Here is a 17,566-nt window from a genome sequence, read left to right on the forward strand (position 1 = left end):
AAAGATGCTGCTAGGTGGCCAGGACTCACCTGTGCTAGCTGTAATGGGGTCTTGTGAGAGGGGCACAGGGTGGCAACATTCGTAAAGCTTGATCTCCCTGCCCCCAGGCTGGGGGGCTACTGACACAACCCTGCCTGGAGTGCGCAGTGATCTAGGGCTAAGCATCATTATCAGAGAGCAGATCAACTCATGCTGAACACAGTGCACGCGCAGGCACCAGTATCTGATGTCACTGATTGCCCTGTTCTCAGGCAATGGCCACTGCAGCAAGGAGTCCAAGCGAGAAGAGGCCTGGGGGGAAGGCCGTGCCCGGACGCTTCCTCTCCCAGTTGGCAGCTGCACTGGACAATCCAACCATCAAGGCGCTGGAGGTAAAGAACGATCGCACGTTTAGAATGCGAGCCATAATGGAACAGGCACGTTTGCAGAGCTGCGGCTGCCTGAAGCAGGCATGTTCACAAGGGGCTCTGGCCAGGCGCATGGGGAGCGGGGAATGCGTCTCCTCCAGCCGCGATGTGGGGCTGAGACGTGGCCAGGCCCTGAGGAAGCCAGCTCGTCTCCCCTGGGGAAGGGGCTGTGTCCCAGAAAGGCAACCTACCAGTTCTGTTACATTTCCACCTCGTCCTTGCAAGAGATTTAACAAGAAGAAGTGGGCCCCAAAATGATGATTTTCAAAGTTTCCAGTTCATTCGTGTGAAAAACCAGCTAGGTAATTTGGGGCTCACATTTCTCCTGGCTGTTTTGACACCTTCCTGCCCCAGAGGCCCTGCCCAGGGTTCCCATTACAAGGGGACTTTGATAGTTACAGCCGACCTGCCTCCCTCGCACTGTCCTGCCTCAGTAGCTGGCCGCGCAGCATTGCTGTTCAGCAGCAGTCTCACTCCCATGCTGTTCGTCTCATAGCAGCACAGAGCCCTGGCATCCTACCATGAAATTATTGTATCCTGCCTTTGCGTATGTCTAACACCACAGAACCCAGCGTTTGCTCCGAGCTGCAGCACACGGGCCTCAAGCTGCCATGTAGGTCCTGTTGCTAGCCGGTCCCATGGCTTGGTGGGGGCAGGCTCTGTACCACAGCACAGGTCCAAGGACGCCTGATCTCTTATGCAGATGGATTTTAAACGTAGCTTAAGCAATTCACAGTCCAGAAACCCCCAGCCACTTGTTCAATGTGAAGCTCAGCTTCCCCTCCAGGACCAGAGGAGCAGCACAGAACGGGCTGCCGCGGGGCTGGTCTGAGAGCTGGCATCTGGGCCAGGCACTGCCGCCGCCAAGTGTTACTTTCATCTTACACTTCCCAAGCAGTAACCTTTATCTCCCTCCCTAGTGGGACGAGGACGGGCAAGGAGTGGTTGTGAACACCAAGCTGTACGACGAAGAAGGTCAGAAGCACAAAGAGCTCTTTCCGGAGCTGAAACCCCTGCGATCTGTCTCCGTGCTCCAGGCATGGCTGCTGACCTCTGGCTTTAAAGCAAAGGCAGTGAAGTAGGTTGGAGGGTCCCCTGGGGGCTGTATTACTAGCATCAAACAGCAGTGGGATCGTACCCCATTGTGCCGGGGGCACCAACCAAATGGCGAGGCCTAGCCTCTGGCTCCCAGGAGCTCACCACCTGCAAAGAGCTGAGACAGAGGCTGGGACCAGGGCCCTAACTCATGCACAAAGGGCTTAGGGCAGGGGCCAGCACATGGCGTCCCAGTGCCAGGCCTGGTTACACACAGGCTCAGACCTGTGTTCTGTTGAGAATTAAGTAGCTTGGCACTGGGGGTTGAAGCTGGGCAGGGAGTGGGCACGGGGGGGAGGGAGGAGGTGAGAATCTCAGAGGCCAGAATGAGAGTTGGGGGACACCGGCACCCAAGGGTAATGCAGCAACAGGGTGTTGGAGCTGAGTGAATGATGATGCCAGGTTGTGAAGGCTCCTCCCAGCTGCTGCTGCTCCTCTTGTGGGGGGAAAGGGAGCTGTTGGGCTTGGTGCCCCAAACAGGCCCTTCTGGGGATCCTGCAGGGGCTGGAAGGCCCTGACTTGCCCTGTTTTGGGGCTGTCTGTGTTCTGCGCCAGCCCTTTGCGCTGGGCCCTGGTACGGAGAGGCTGCTGGACCTGTGGATGGGCTTTGCACGTGTATGTTCCTACAGGGTTTGCCATCTCTCAACATGGGAGAGCCTCCAGTCTATGCTAGGACTGGAAGGATGGGATGGTCATAGGCCAGCCTGGCATGTCCCAGCCATTCCTGTGACAGCACCATTCATTCAGCCCCCAGGCCTGGTGGCAGGAGGGGTGGAGGGACAGCTGGGGAAGTGTTTGTTGTCGTTAGCGCAATGGCATATGGACACTGGGTAGCTTGGGAGTCCTGAACCCTCTTGTCTCAGAGACAGAGAGTCGAACCCAGTCCAGGTCAGTATTGACCCAAAGTCAGGACCCACTGATGGCTGCTGCATGACCTTTCCGACATGAGCCAGCAAGACTGGTGGCCAGGGCTCGTACCCACCACAGCTGGCACCCAGCAGAGGATCCAGGAGCTGAATGGAGCAGAGACTGAGCTGCCTTAGAGGGGCTCCCCTCCGAGCGGGCCTGTGGCACGTTGGCTGAGCACGGCAGCTGGGCACGGCAGGGGAAGCTGGCACAGCAGTTGTGGCTGTTCTGTGTTCTCAGAACACGGCCGTATTAAATAATACCAGCTTCAGTCCCATTAATAACACATCAGGAAATGGACCCAGAACAGGTTCTACTAACCAGCATCCCTTCTGGGACCATCTCAAGGTAACTCCAGCGTCCAGAGTAGGATTCAGCTGCACTGCAGCCTGGCAGCTCGCCATGACCAGCTTCTGAATTGCAGACACATGCGTCGGGCGTGCCTGGTGAAGCCTCTCCCCACCGTTCCAGAGGAGAGGGCAGAGACAGCGGAACATGCCAGCCTGCTGGAGAGCTGCACCAAGGCTATGGGAGGCAGCTGCACCAGGGCTGCGTAAAGCAGGCTGGCTAAAACGCAGACCTGCCCTGACCCTCTCCTAAGATACAAAGCCAGCGCAAGGTTCAGCAAGGGTTGGGTTAATTTATAAACTGTTCTCTCGCAGTTAGGTCAGAGGGGATTGGGAATGTGAGTCCTGGGTTCTCTTCTCCTGACTCTGCCACTGACTTTGGGCGCAACCTTGGGCAAGTCACTGCCCCGCTCTCTGCCTCAGCTCCCCCATCTGCACAAGGGGCGAGGTCCTACTTCTCCATCTTCATCAAGGTCTAGGGGCAGAGCATTTCAAGCTGTGATGCCTCGAGCTTCAGACAGGAGCAGCATTGCCCAAGCCCCCGGGGAAATGCTCTCCCAGCCTGCGGAGGGCCAGGAGTCAAAATAGCCCAAAGGTAAGGTTCTTTTCTGGAAGTTTCCTGGCACTGGTGCAGGTTGTGTGGGAAGCAGGGGACGCTTCTGCCCTGCCAGGGGCTGCTGTCCCTCTGCCCAGCAGCTCAAACCCACTGTCCCTTTGTCTCTGGTTCTGCTCCACAGGGCTGATCCTGCAGTACCTGTTTTCCAGCACGCTGACTTCAGGAAGCTGCCTCCCAAGGCGGGGGAGGTGGACTCTCCCCTCGCTACCAGGCAGCACAAGAAAGCCAAGAAAAGGAAAAGCTCGTCAGACCTCCCTGCTTCTGCAGCCAGCACGGCAGCGGCTGTGCCCCCGGACACACTGCGCACGGACAGTAAGTGCACACGATGCACCACAACAGAATCGCACAGCCCCCTTCCCGGCGCGACGGCAGTGCTCGCTGTTCTCGTTGTACCTGTGGGAGGCAGCAGGCATCCTCCTTCTCAGTGCACGCCGGTGCCTTTGCGGTGCCGTCTATGGCAGTATGGTGGGCCAGCTTAGGGCAAGGTAGGTTGGCCCCCAGAAAAGATAATGGCCCTGCTAGTGCTACCAGCTAAAGGGGATCTCCTGTAGCTCAAGTAGCAAAGACCTGTGGTTTGGGGACAGACAGGCAAGAGCTCCAGGCTGGGCTCCCTGACTCTGTGTGTGTGTTGTGGAGTCTGGGTGACTGTTGTCCCCAGCAGCGGTTTCCTTACAGGATCAGGCTGTGTGCGCGCCTGACGTCCTCCACCTGCCAGCCTTGGCCTCAGGTCTAAGGAGCAGCCCTGATCGCTGAGCTGGGGCCTGGTCTGCTTCCTCCTCCCCATAGACCCCATTGTACAGATTGGGCGAGTCCTGCCTCTCTCCAAATATATACAAGCAGGCGCCCCCCAAGGGGCTAAGGGCCGAGCCCCAGTGCCAGATTCCATTCCTCCTCCTCCTCCCTGGTGTCTTTCCATCACCACCAGCTCTGAGCTCCTCCAGCCCAGGGAGGGCTTCCCTTCAGAGAGCTGGGCCCCCAGGGCAATCATGCTCCAAGAGCCCTGCTGCCCTTCCTAGGGCTGGCCCCCAAAGAGGATTCAGCCAGGAGAGACTCCCCCATTGCCACATACCCCAGCTTCTCCTTATGGTGATAGCACCCCTGGGCTGCGCCTGAGATTAGGGTTCCATCGCCCCAGGCTCTTCCCAGGCACAGAGGGAGGCAGTCCCAGCACAGAGTCTAACTAGACATGACAGACCAAAGCGGGGGATGGAAGGGTTGGTATCCCCAGAGCACAGATGGGGAACCGACGGACCTGCCCCAGGGCACCCGGCCAGTCTGCAGCAGAGCCAAGAGCCGAGTCCAGGTCTCCCAAGTCTGAGATTGGAGCCTTCGCCACAGAACCAACCTCGTTTGCGAGAGTGGTCACTGCTGAACTGTGTGATCCTGGGCAAGTCCCTCCCCTGCCCGGTGCCTTAGTTTCCCCCTCCGTAGCCAGGGATCATGACCGTCCCTGGGGCCACGAGGCTGTGCTGCCGTGCGCTGGGGAGGTGCCCTGAGGGCCGGGGCTGGGGGGCTGGGGGGCTGGGGTGTATTGTGTGTTACAGCAGGGGTGGTATCACCCCGCTAGGGAGACCACAGCGCTTGCGACCCTTATACCAGTACATAAACTATGACAACCCGGAGCTGAGCAGCCCTTCGGAGGGTGAGAGCGACACACCAGGGACAGCTGCACTGGGGGATGCCGTGGGAGCCCCAGACAGGGCAAACGCTGAGGAGTCAAAAGAGTCTCACCACGCAGGTAACAGGGAAGGAGCTGTGGCTCTGGGCCTGGGCCCAGCCACCAGACTAGCAATTGCTGGGGGCTAACACAGCAGTTTGCTCCAAGAAAGGGTGGCTTCCAGCCAGGGACACATGGGATGAGGCAAGAAGGGGGTTAAAGTATGGGGGGCTCATGCTGTTCCTTCTGGGGCAGCCCAGCTGTGTCCTGTGGAGAGCGAGGGGCAGCCCCCAGTGCTGTGTGTGTATGTTGACTCATTACCACCCCTTTTCCACACAGGGGTTCCTCCCTTGGGTTTGTGGGCACAAGCACTTCGAATCATCTGCCCCGTTAGGCGGCTGAGGACGGCCCCAGCTGGATAGCACCGGCAGAACGCGCCCTGACCTTGAGGGAAACCTGATCCCACTAAGACAGGGCCAGGCCACCTGACCCAGCTTTACCCTCCTCGCTGTCCAGTTGCCTTTGGCCCCAGCGCTCCACGAGCTGGGGAAGCAGGGGGTTGGGGCAGGGGCAGGAATTAGTCTGGGCCCCACTTACATCTGGAGAGTAACATCACCAGAACCCACAGCCTTCTCCAGACTTCCTCACGCCTACAGCACTACTGCCTGGTTCACAACGCAGGCCGAGTATCACCCCTTCTACCATGGGGGAAACAGGTGCCCAGAAGTGAAGTGACTCGTCCCTGGGCCCACAACAGGCCCGGGGCACAGCCAGGAGCAGAGTCCAGGTCTCTCACTTCCCAGTCCTGTGTCCTAAGAACTGCACCGTGCTGCTCGGCGTGAAGTGGGGACCCACTGGGAAGCTTATGGACTGAACGCTGTGAGACACAGCCAGGTAGCTGGGCAGCCCAGCAGTGAGGGGCCTGTGGACTGATTCTGGGCACAGAGAATGCTCCATCCTGCCTGAGCACACTGGGCTTCCCAGAGCAGCTGGCAGCGCCGTGTGATCTGCTCCGTCCCAGGGCTGGAACGCTGTGGCTTCTGGCTGAGTCGCTCTCGGAACCAGTGCAGGCTGGGCCCTGTCACTGCTGCTGAAGCGAGCTTCCACTGCTCCCCATGAGGCCGGGTGGGCCAGGCCCTAGTTCAGTAGTTCTCAAACTTTTGTCCTGGTGACCCCTTTCACACAGCAGGCCTCAGGGTGCAACCCCACCCCCCTTACGTATTAAAAACACTTGTTTATATTTAACACCATTATAAATGCTGGAGGCAAAGAGGAGTTTGGGGTGGAGACTGACAGCTCAAGCCCCCCATGTAGTCACCTCACAACCCCCTGGGGGTCCCCCCCCCCCCTTGAGAACCACTAGCTCTTGAGCAAGCCAGGGCGGAAAGAAGCCTGCTTGCACCGTCCAGTGTGCAGAGCTCTCTGCCAGCCAGCAGCTCCTGCCCCAGGGACGCTCTGCAGGTTTGGTTGGTGTTTTGTAAACATTAATACCGATTTCCAGCTGCTTTGATGACAACTCCCTGCGTGGTGGGGCAGCACCTTTGCAAGGAGGGGAGAACAGTCAAAATGCTTTGCCTGCTTGGAAGAGCTGCTGAGGGTTAGGATTTCCTCAGCCTACAGCCTCCCCCACACCCTGCATCACTCCCCCTCGGAAGCTGGAAGAATTGCTCCTCCAGCCCCAAATAACTGATTCGCCTTTCTCTTAGCCCAGAAGAGCTCTTCTCTGCTCCCTGCTGAGGGTGTGGCCCAGGCTGAGTGGAACCCTTGTTTGAAAAGCTGATCACAGGCCGGGGGTCATTCCCTCGCCTGCCCCCGAGTGAAATGCTCCAGGTCTGCGAGTGTGCCAGTGACAGCAGAGCTGCAATGAAGCATGCTCCCCCATCTCCCCATGACCAAGTGGGAATGAAAAGGCCAGGCCATGGCGCTGTGGGGTGGTTTCAATGCAGACTAAGAGACAGGCCCAACCTGCTCCAGCGCTCGGCGGGATTGGGGTTGGGGGCAGAGGGCTCATTGCTCCCTGGGATGGACCATGAGAACTCCCCCCTGCGGGAGACGTGAGTCCAGATGCTCTTAGTTGGTGGGTAGTAGCAGGGAAATGATCCATTGGGGCAGGTACAGCCAGCCTGTGTGTCTGCTCTGGGATGGCGTGTGGGGCATTGGTCAGAGGAAGAGCCAGGCTGGCCCTGCCCAGCCCCACAATTAGATCTGCACCAAGAGGGGCTCCCTCGCTGTGGTCAGAGAGGCACAGGCCTGACTAGCACATGTCTGGGAAAAGGACCCGTGACCTTCTGAGGACAGGAAGACACCCTCACACCCTGGGCAACCCCTGAACCAGCAGCTCCTGTTTATTCCTACAGCACAGGCGAGAGCACCCATCTCCTGTGTCCAGCCCAGAACTCCTGCGGGCGCTAGAGCAGATCTTTGGGAAAGTTGCCCTCGCACAAGAGGGGGGTGGGGGGGTCCACAGCACCGAGCAACATTGGCACAGGCACCATGCCTCAGTCTCCCTTTTGCCTGTAAATATACGAGAAGCATTAAAATGCTCCTAGCCCCTTTAATCAGTAACTCGGGGAGAGCCATGGAAGAGAGAAGATGTGGGTGGGCCGGGGAGGTTCATGGCACCCAGGCTCCAGGGGGATTTAGGAGCAGCGTGAGGAAAGGCTGCTGCCAGTGTGGCTGAAATGGGGAGTGCAGTAATGGGAAGATGACAGAGAAGAGGAGACCAGCTATGGTCAGGGAGTGAGCTGGGGGGCTCTTGTGGACGTAAGGTGTGTAGAGCAGCCGCCTACTGCCTGGCCTAAGGACGATGTTTTGCGGCAGAGTCACAGAGCTACCCTCAGTGAATCAGCCAGGGAGTTCTATGAGTCCAGCCTGTGTGTCCCAGCTGTGCCTCAGGCAGATACGAAGTGGAAGAGTCTGGGTCAGAAGCTCTCGGCCTCAGATGGGAAACCCATCACTGCAATATTAGCATCTCGCTCAGCATTGCTTTAACTCCACTCACAGCTGTGCAGGCCAGGACGGGTCTGCCCCTGTGTCTCAGATTCAGCAACAGCATCATGTAGGAGCCAGTGCCAGTCACTAGTTCTAAGTTACCTAAGAGAGGGGAAGGGAACGGGCGCACAATTCACACTCGCCCATTTCCTGTATGAAGGGCACAGGCTATAACCTTCTTTGTGTTCGAATCATTTCTTGTTAGCTTAGGAAGCTGCGAAGCATCATTAGGGCTTCAGCACATGCAGCTGAGTGACACTCAAATGGCAGCACAACCTCCAGGCATGGGACCCACCCTGGAGAGGGCACAGCTCCATGTGATCCTGTGACATGATCCTGCCACTTTTGTTCCATTTACAGCTGTAGCTGTTCCAGATAAGCTGGACGCTCCTGGTCTACTACACCCCATTTGACAGCAGTCTGTCTTTTATCATAGATTCTAGAGGGCCTAGACAGACAGATTAGAACCTCTCCCAGCAGAGGAGCCCCTTCAGTTCCCATCTGAAATAGGCACCAGCTGGTATTCTCCTTCCAAAAACGAATCATCCTACCCATTTCTGCCCTGGGAGGTAAGCTCAGATACCCACCTGTCTTGCATCTCCATTTCAGGAACAAAAAGCGATAATCCAGAGAGTTGCTCCCCAGGAACTCCACCCCAGGCAGCGGTCGACAAGTCAACACAAGTCGACATCGACAAGATGCTGAGTGTCTGTGCAGCTCACCTGGTGCCACCGCTCTCACCACAGTATAAATAATCTCACAGGTTTCCTGCCTTGTCAGTTTAGCATAAAAGAAGCCTGTTGACTTTCTGCCTTCTTAAAACTCTGCAGTGAACCCTTAAGACAGCTTTTGCCAAGCGTTCCTGGTAAAAGCCACTGCCTTTATAATGAGCTCCTGCATCTCCCAGATGCTGCTCATTATGGCTGGGAGGTGAGCATTAACCTTTTGTGCCTTTCTGACTCGTTTATGAAATAAAGGGAGACTTTAAAATTGCTGGCTCTCAGAACTGTCTAAAGATTCAGTGCACCATTGTAACTGGCTTAGTTTGGCCCTGGAGCAGGAGTCAACCGCTGATTACATTTCTGGTTCATCAGACTCTTCAGGCTCCCAGGTTCCCTTGGGCTGCCCTTCCCCAGCAGCAGAGCGCACTTGTTGGAGGAGATAGCATTAGAGACCTCTCCAGCCACAACATGCTGCACAAGCGAACAGCAGGTGCGGACACTGCTTACGTTCCAGTTTTCTAAAAAAGAGGGTCGGGGGGTTTTGCGGCAAAATCTCCTCCCACTCTACCAAGAGGTGGGGCGGCATGAGTCACTTTGGGTTGCTGGGGTTCGGGCTGAACATTGATTTGGCCAGTGCCCCATATGCTATCACCATTAGATGGGAAGCCCAATCCCAGCTCCAAACACAAAAGAAGCCACTCCCGGTTGTCCTCTCTTCTCTCACTCCACTTGTATGTTCTCCTTCCCTCCTAGGGTTCCTACTCCACTGCTGGACTTGCTGGGGTCTATCTGGAATTGTTTTCTGAGTCCCTCTCTCCTTTGACGAACAGTGTTTCATTTAATGTTTCCACTCCAGAATACATTTATTCCTTTTACTGTACAAGACCATCTTGGCATTTGGAACACTGTCAGAGTCAGTTCAGGAATTACAGCTTCCAAATGGGCATAAAGTTAGCAGGAAATAAGCCAGTGAGATCCTCCCTGAAGGAATGTGACATCTGCTTTGGGTAAGCTCCACAGGGCTTATATTGTTGGTTTTACGGCAGCGCCTAGCACAGACTCAGATCAGAGCCTCATTGTGCTAGGCACGTTACAAAAAGACCCAGTCGCCACATACTTCTCCTTTCTCCTAATTAATGAATTTGCTTTCCTGACCACAGCCTTATAACTCCTCTCACTCACAAGGTTGTCCACGTGGCCAGGTTTATTGCTGTTTGCACAGCCCCAAGTTATACACAGGGTCAGGTTCAACCAAGTTGGCTACCATACCCGTGGTTCACCCCCATCTTAAAGAAATATAAATAGAACTGTATCTACAACCAAAACAGACAGCTACAATTTAATCATCTATTAACCCTTTTATTGAAAAGAGACCACATGCTTCTGAACAGTTCTAATTAAACAGAAAAATGCAAGTAAAACCACTGAGCTAAATAAATACAGCAGCAATCCAGCTACCAGAATATACAGCTCACACAATGATAAACATATTTTAAACCAGGTAATTCTCAAATAAGCCGGCGGTTCTATTTACACATCCAAAAGCAATGTCTAAAAAAGATTATTCAAAGGAGACAAGATAGTTAAAAAAGCTACTGCACTTGTGCTCAGCTGCAGTGACACCTGGCTGAAAGATGCAAGGATTAAATGCTCACATTAATTTAGCCCTTGCTGTGCAATGCAGTGTCATTGCACCATAGACTGACCACAGGCCGATGGGGATGAAGCTAAATACTGGAGGCAGGGGGCACTAGAATCACAAGAGCTGCGGAGAGCACCCCTAAGAGAACTTTAATAAAAGGTGCACGGGGTGCATAGACTAGGTCCAATGCATGCACTTGCTGGTAATCTGGGGGCAGAATGAGTTTGAACCTTTCCTGGGCAAGAGGCAGGCAGCACGGGAGGATGCTAATTGCAGGCTCTGATCCAGGACAAAGAATCTTTCTGGAAGTCTTCATCCCTTTATGAGACCCTTCAAGCAGCATGAAGAGGAACCTGGTGTTGCAGAAGGGTTTACTTTGAGAAAGGCTGATCCAAAACACCTGGGGGACATCCAGAGACAGGCAATCAACCTTGAGTCTGGCCATGGGATAACAGCTTGAGCTCTCCTGGTTAAGGTGGAAGGCCAAGACCACCTCAGGGAGGAAGCTTCAGCACGTTCAGAGAGCTAGTGTCTCCTTGTGGAAGTGAGAACTCAGGGAGCTACAAGCTCCAAGGCTCCCCAGGCTGAGGGAACAGTCACTTTCCAGACTGAGAGAGTGAGTGGAACAGCAAGGATGGGTCAAACCGCTCAGAGCGCAGGACGTTACCTTTAGGCTCCAAAAGACACAAGACACTTAATGCTCCTGGGGGAATTCTGTGTCACTGCGCATGCACAAAATTCATGTCCCCACGGAAAACAGATTCTGCCGGGGAGGCGCCACAATTACATGTCTCAGTCACCAGGGGCTGCTGTGTCACCAGAAGAGAGGGCAGCCAGCACAGGGCCAGAGCAGCCAGCCACAGAGAGGGAGGAGAGCAGAAGCTGCCTTCTCAGAGAGCTCTGCCCGCAGGGCCAGGTGAGGAGACACAGGATATGGGGGGGAAGGACAGAGCTGGGCACATGGGGCTGCTTGGGGGTCACAGACTGGGATTCAGAAGGGCTAGTGGGGGGAACAGACTGAAGCAGGGGCACAGAAGCTAGTGGGGTGACAGCATTGAGCCAGGGGCTGAATGGGAGTGGGGTTCAGGGACACATGGGGATAGGGGGAAGAGGTGGCTAAGTAGGGGTGCAAGGACACATGGGGACAGGGGAGGGGGACACATGGATGGGGCAGATGTGCCTGACTGAAAGGGAGAGGCTAGGGGTCAGGCAGAATCTGCATGGGGGAGGCTCTCCAGCTCCTTAACAATCCCCCCTCAAAAAAACCCAACTGTTCCATATTTCTCCCACCCACACCCCTCCATGTTCACTCCCAGGCTCCTTCCCAGAAATTACTTCCCTCTCCCTCAGCTCCTCTGTTACCCCTGACTCCCCCAAGCCTTTGCACTGCTTCTGAGGGGTGCAAGAAATTTCTATATTGTAGTTTAAATGAATTATTTCTCAAAGTTCTTGACTAATATGCCTAGTGAGGAATCTATTTGTCAAAAAACATATCCTGAATCTTTTTTGTTGTTTGCATTATTACAAACATACTTGCTAACAGATATTTCAAAATAAATTACCAAAACAACTGAAACTGGCATGATTATATTGTGTTATTTTGACAAATAAAATACACATAATTTTAAAATATTGTGCACAGAATTTATTTATTTTTTGGCACAGAATTCCCCCAAGAGTAACTTAACAGCGGGGTTAAGGTAAGATACTGCCTTAAGGAATCTGGTTATGAGGGCATGGCCCCCCCACTGGGAAGCTGCCTACAGAGCCCCTGAGGGTGGAAGCTGAGACCCTTAGGGAAGTAGATCTGCTCTAGTTCAAGAGGAATTATTTTGGGGAAGTTGTCTGGCCTGTGTTATACAGAAGTTTGGGCTACATGATCACAATGTCCCCTTACGGCCTTGGAATCAAACCTAGCATAGAGTCCTCCCTCAGACCCATACTGGGGGAGCTGCAGGACAGAGCGAATTCCTGGCCAAAATCCTATGGATGGCCAAAGGAGAAAGAACCCTTCGTCTGGGAATGGGGAAGGGTGATAACCAAGCCCGGGAACTCTAGCTTCTAGAGGAAGGAGCATTTGGGAGTCAGGCCCTGAGTATGAGAAGGATGGGGCCACGTAAAGGGTCAGAATGGTCTTTTCTGTCTGGTAGATACAGACTGAGACCTGGGGACAGCCAGATGTGGTCTGCAAATCAGGCTCCTATAGACCTTCTGAGGCTGGGGGATTCCGCAAACACCAATTCTCTTCTGCTTTCTTCACAACCCAATGTCACAGAAGGAAGGGGTGGTGTAAGCTACCTCCTCCACCCATGACATCTTACACCCAGGCCTTGGGAGTGGCCAGGTACCTACTGCAGTATCTGGGAAGTAGGGAACTGCAGCTTGACAAGAAGAGGTTGACTGGGGGAAACCAGGACCAGGCAGCAGCAGGACTGAAAATCTCCTAATGAAGGGGCTATTCCCTCTGGAAGGAGGTGTTTCTGGCTCAGCCCATCTGCCTGAAGATTCAGACAGCCAGGCCCCTGCAGGGCTGTGAGGCACCCTGGCTAGTTGTCAGCCCTGTGCAAGAGGATGCTGGATTCCTACTGGAGGGAAATGCTCCAGGTCCCATCTCGATAATTCAAATAGGCCACCTGGCTGATGTGGGTGTATGCTGGGGAGGATGCAACTGTGTGTGAGGAGGGGGATCTCTGAGGACTGAGAGCCAACTTCGTGGAGACTTTAAAGGGCAGGGATGATGGAGGGTAGGAGGGGCTGGGAGCTCACATGTTGAGGGAGGAGGCTCTCTTGGGAGTGCAGACCCAAGACTCGGCATGAACTCTGACCTGAGTTCTGGTCCACCTGTAGGGCCTCTCCCTGGGTGTCCAGGATTATGTTGGAGCTGTCTACAAAGTGTGCATGTGGGGGCCACTACAAAGGAGCATGGCTGTGTGGGTCAGAGCAGCTCAGTCCTTGCCCAGGCTTGGCTGCAGCAACTGGGCACAAGGCCACAGGGGGAGGGGGAAGCAGAAGGGACCTGCCCCCCAGGACAGAGGCACAGGAGCAGACTTTCCTCCCTGGTTTTTCTGGGAAGAGGTTTCCTTTGTCCTGCCCTGGCCCCTGCAGTTCCGAAACTCTGCTGGGGGCTAAGATGAACAGAAGGTGTTGCTGCTTCCACCTAGGCAGAAGATGGGGGAAGCCCACCTGGCGGAGGAACTATATATAGAAATACTGCATCCACGTTGGTTACCACCTGATTGACTTACAGCTGAGGTGCACTGGACCCATTTGTACATACTGGTGGCAGCCACAGGTCAGAGAGAGGGAGAGAGAATGGCTGTTGAATTGCCCAGGAGTGAAGGGGCAGGACTTAAAAGGCTCTTGAAGCTACCCAGCACATGAGAGCAGATTTCTTCTCCTGTAGCTGCATCAGAAATTCTGGAAGTGGATTGAACTACCACCAAAAATCCCTGTATTTTATTGATTTCCACCCCATTAGGTCAACACAGATATACGGAGCTGTCATAAATATAAAGGGAAGGGTAACCACCTTTCTGTATACAGTGCTAGAAAATCCCTCCTGGCCAGAGGCAACATCCTGTTACCTGTAAAGCGTTAAGAAGCTCAGATAACCTGGCTGGCACCTGACCCAAAGGACCAATAAGGGAACAAGATACTTTCAAATCGGGGGGGGGGGGGGGGGGGGAGAGAGAGAAGGGAGGGGAGGCTTTTGTTTGTGCTCTTTGTTACGTGTTTGTTCTCTCTTGGGACTGAGAGAGGCCAGACAGAAACCCATCTTCTCCAACCCATCCTAAGCCAAGTCTCCAATACTGCAACCAGTAGAGGTAAGACAGGCAAAGCGGATTAGTTTATCTTTTGTTTTACGTGAATTTTCCCTGTGTTAAGAGGGAGGTTTATTCCTGTTTTCTGTAACTTTAAGGTTTTGCCCAGAGGGGGATCCTCTGTGTTTTGAATCTGAATACCCTGTAAAGTATTTTCCATCCTGATTTTACAGAGGTGATTCTTTTACCTTTTCTTTAATTAAAATTCTTCTTTTAAGAACCTGATTGATTTTTCATTGTTCTTAAGATCCAAGGGTTTGGGTCTGTGTTCACCTGTACAAATTGGTGAGGATTATCATCAAGCCTTCCCCAGGAAAGGGGGTGTGTAAGGCTTGGGGAGATATTTTTGGGAAAGACGTCTCCAAGTGGGCTCTTTCCCTGTTCTTTGTTTCGCTTGGTGGTGGCAGCGTACTGTTCAAGGACAAGGCAAAGTTTGTACCTTGGGGAAGTTTTTAACCGAAGCTGGTAAGAATAAGCTTGGGGGTCTTTCATGCGGGTCCCCACATCCGTACCCTAGAGTTCAGAGTGGGGAAGGAACCCTGACATGGTGGCAGAGCAGTGGGATCACTTTGAACCAGAGATCATTCTGAACCAAAAGCACAGACCTGAGGAGGTTTTTTTTTTTTTTTTTTTTTTTAAGTTGAGAGCAGCTAGAGGGTTTTCTGCCTATTTGCCTGGAGACAGAGGTGTTAGTTTTTTTACAAAGGGATTTTTCTTTTTTGAGCTGGAGTTTTCTCTACCTAAAGGCAGGGTAGTTAACTTCCTGCAGGGAAATTCACAAGTCTCCAACCCCCCCAACTTTCAGGTATAGCTAGAGTTAAGCACAAGAAAGCAGGAAAATGACTACCAGTGAAGCAGCTAATAAACTAGAGCAAGCCAGATTCAAAGCTGAAGAGAAACAAAAAGAGCATGATAGACAGATGGCCTTAAAACGCTTGGTGGTGGCAGCATACTGTTCAAGGCCAAGGCAAAGTTCGTACCTTGGGGAAGTTTTTAACCGAAGCTGGTAAGAATAAGCTTAGGGGGTCTTTCATGCGGGTCCCCACATCCATACCCTAGAGTTCAGAGTGGGGAAGGAACCCTGACAGGTGCCAAACTCAGAACTGGTGAAACTCTGCCAGAGAGACAGCTGCCAACTCCAAATCTGAATGAGAAGTGTTCAAACCACCACCAATAAAGATAACCTGTTTTAAAACCTGTAAACATCCTCTCCCTTTCCTCCAGTAGAGGTCACTGTATAACAGCAATACCCAGGACTTAGAAGACAACTTAGTCATTCTGTAGTTCATTGCTATAGGGTACATATTCGGAATCAACTGGAGTGGAGTTATGAAACTTGGCTATACCGCACACAGCCAGAAGTAAAGGGTAAAACTTCACAACTAGGATGGTTTTAAATATGATAAAGCTTTGCTAGGCTGGCTAACACAGCCCTTAGAAACCTATTGCTCTGCATAGCAATACAGTACCAAAGGTACGCCTGTTATGATTAGATCTTTAGGTGGCGAACATCAAACATTGATTTTACTCTACATGGAAACCGACAAAAAATATTTCCATTGATATAATTGAAATTTACAGATAGGCAAAGTCAGAAAAATACTGCTTGAGAACTTATTCGAGTTTGATTTCAGGTTATTTACTTTGTATATTTTGACATGTGATATTGACAATTTGTGTTTTTGAATCTCAGTGTCTATAGCTGTTCAATAATTATCTGACCCACCTCCCCACTGTCTGATAGAAATGGACAGAACTCTTTAAAAATACTGTAGAAATTATCAAAAAATTAAAAACCAAATTCTACCAAACCTAACCACAGGTCAAAAACCCCATTGTCATTTAAAGAGGCTCATTGTAGTTTTAACTATTTCTGTACTTGTAATTAATTTTAGGCAGTACCTGGTCACAATATATTTCCTGTTACAGAATGTGTCAGACTTTCCTGGAAACAATGGCATTCTTTAGTTTTCCTATTCCCCTGCTGTGACGAAGTGGGACTGTTCTTAATGTTTCCTCTGAATAGTGTGGGGGTGCCTCAGTTTCCCCTATGAAGTTCTTAAGTATCTAGGGGGTGGGGTAAGGGTGTATGATCATTGCAGAGCCCTAGAGGGCATGTGTGTGCAGGAGTCTGGACACAGAGAATGGCCGACACCCTGTTTCCTGGCAACTGATGGCCAGAGCTCTTCCCCCCTGCAAGGTGAGAGCTAAAGGGTTGGAGAACAAAGGAATCAGGAGACCTCCTGGCCCGGGAAAGGAACAAAGCCCAGAGGAGGAGGGGCTGGAGGGAGTTTCAGTTTGGAGGCTGGCTAGGACATGGAGTGAAGTGCAGACGTGGTTGTCTGGCTCACTGCCCTCCAAAATGGACCCAGCTGAGGGGTCCTGTTCTCTGCACCTGCAAGCTCTGTTTTAGACCATGTTCCTGTCGTCTAATAAACCTCTGTTTTACTGGCTGGCTGAGAGTCCCGTCTGACTGCGGAGTTGGGGTGCAGGACCCTCTGGCTTCCCCAGGAGCCCCGCCTGAGCGGTCTCGCTGTGGGAAGCACACGGAGGGGCAGAGGATGCTGAATGCTCCGAGGTCAGACCCAGGAAGGTGGAAGCCGTGTGAGCTGTTTGCCCTGCGGACAGGCTGCTCACCGGAAGGCGACTGCCCCAGAGTCCTGACTGGCTTCATAGGGAGCAGTTCCAGAGCATCGCCCGGGCACTCCGTGACACCTGCAACATACAGTATTTCTTTTGTAACAAAATATCAGCTTCTAAAATAATGTTGAGACATAAATAAAATAAAAGCAGATTAGGTATTAGATAATCTCTTCTCTCCCCTCACCCATAGCCCCTTTTCTTTCCTCTTCCTATCTCCGCACTGGACTTTTGGCTAAGCTTGAATGGAGGGGAACAGACAGGTTGAAGCAGCCTGCTTGACATATGGTTGAGTTCTTTCAGCTTACCCTGGAAATAGAAGGACTTCAATTAGCACCAGTTAATTAATGGTTTTTTTCTATTATTCTGAGTTTAAATACAAAGTTAAGTTTTCACAAAAGATGGATGTGGCACTCTGTCCCTGTTCCACTTGTTGATTGCATTGAGGTGAACAGCACATTAATTAGGGAGTAGAGCAGAACACAGCTAATGCAGCCAGAAATTATATAGGATGTGTATTCTGGTGGTTCAATTACACATCACTAGACAATGAAGTAACACTTGTATGTTCAAGGATACAGCTGTGGTTATGGTTTACTTACATAATAAAGATAACTTTAAATAAATTGAAGACTCAGCAAATGAGAAAAGACCAGCATCAATACACAGTATAAAACAAGGTGAAACAGCCAATGGTCTTCTCTACTTCCATTGTTTCATCT

General features: G+C 52.5%; 1 protein-coding gene across 1 annotated transcript; it reads left to right on the forward strand.

Annotated features, from left to right (window-relative positions):
* Positions 1 to 254: 254 nt before the first annotated feature.
* C12H16orf86 (chromosome 12 C16orf86 homolog) lies at positions 255 to 8,917 on the forward strand. Its single transcript, XM_074969100.1, has 4 exons — positions 255 to 371; positions 1,328 to 1,485; positions 3,493 to 3,683; positions 8,629 to 8,917. The coding sequence occupies exons 1-4, from the start codon at positions 255 to 257 to the stop codon at positions 8,772 to 8,774; spliced, it is 612 nt and encodes a 203-aa protein (XP_074825201.1). The 3' UTR covers positions 8,775 to 8,917.
* The last annotated feature ends 8,649 nt before the right edge of the window (positions 8,918 to 17,566 follow it).

This window comes from Natator depressus, chromosome 12 (assembly GCF_965152275.1).
Source record: "Natator depressus isolate rNatDep1 chromosome 12, rNatDep2.hap1, whole genome shotgun sequence".
Taxonomy (NCBI): domain Eukaryota; kingdom Metazoa; phylum Chordata; order Testudines; family Cheloniidae; genus Natator; species Natator depressus.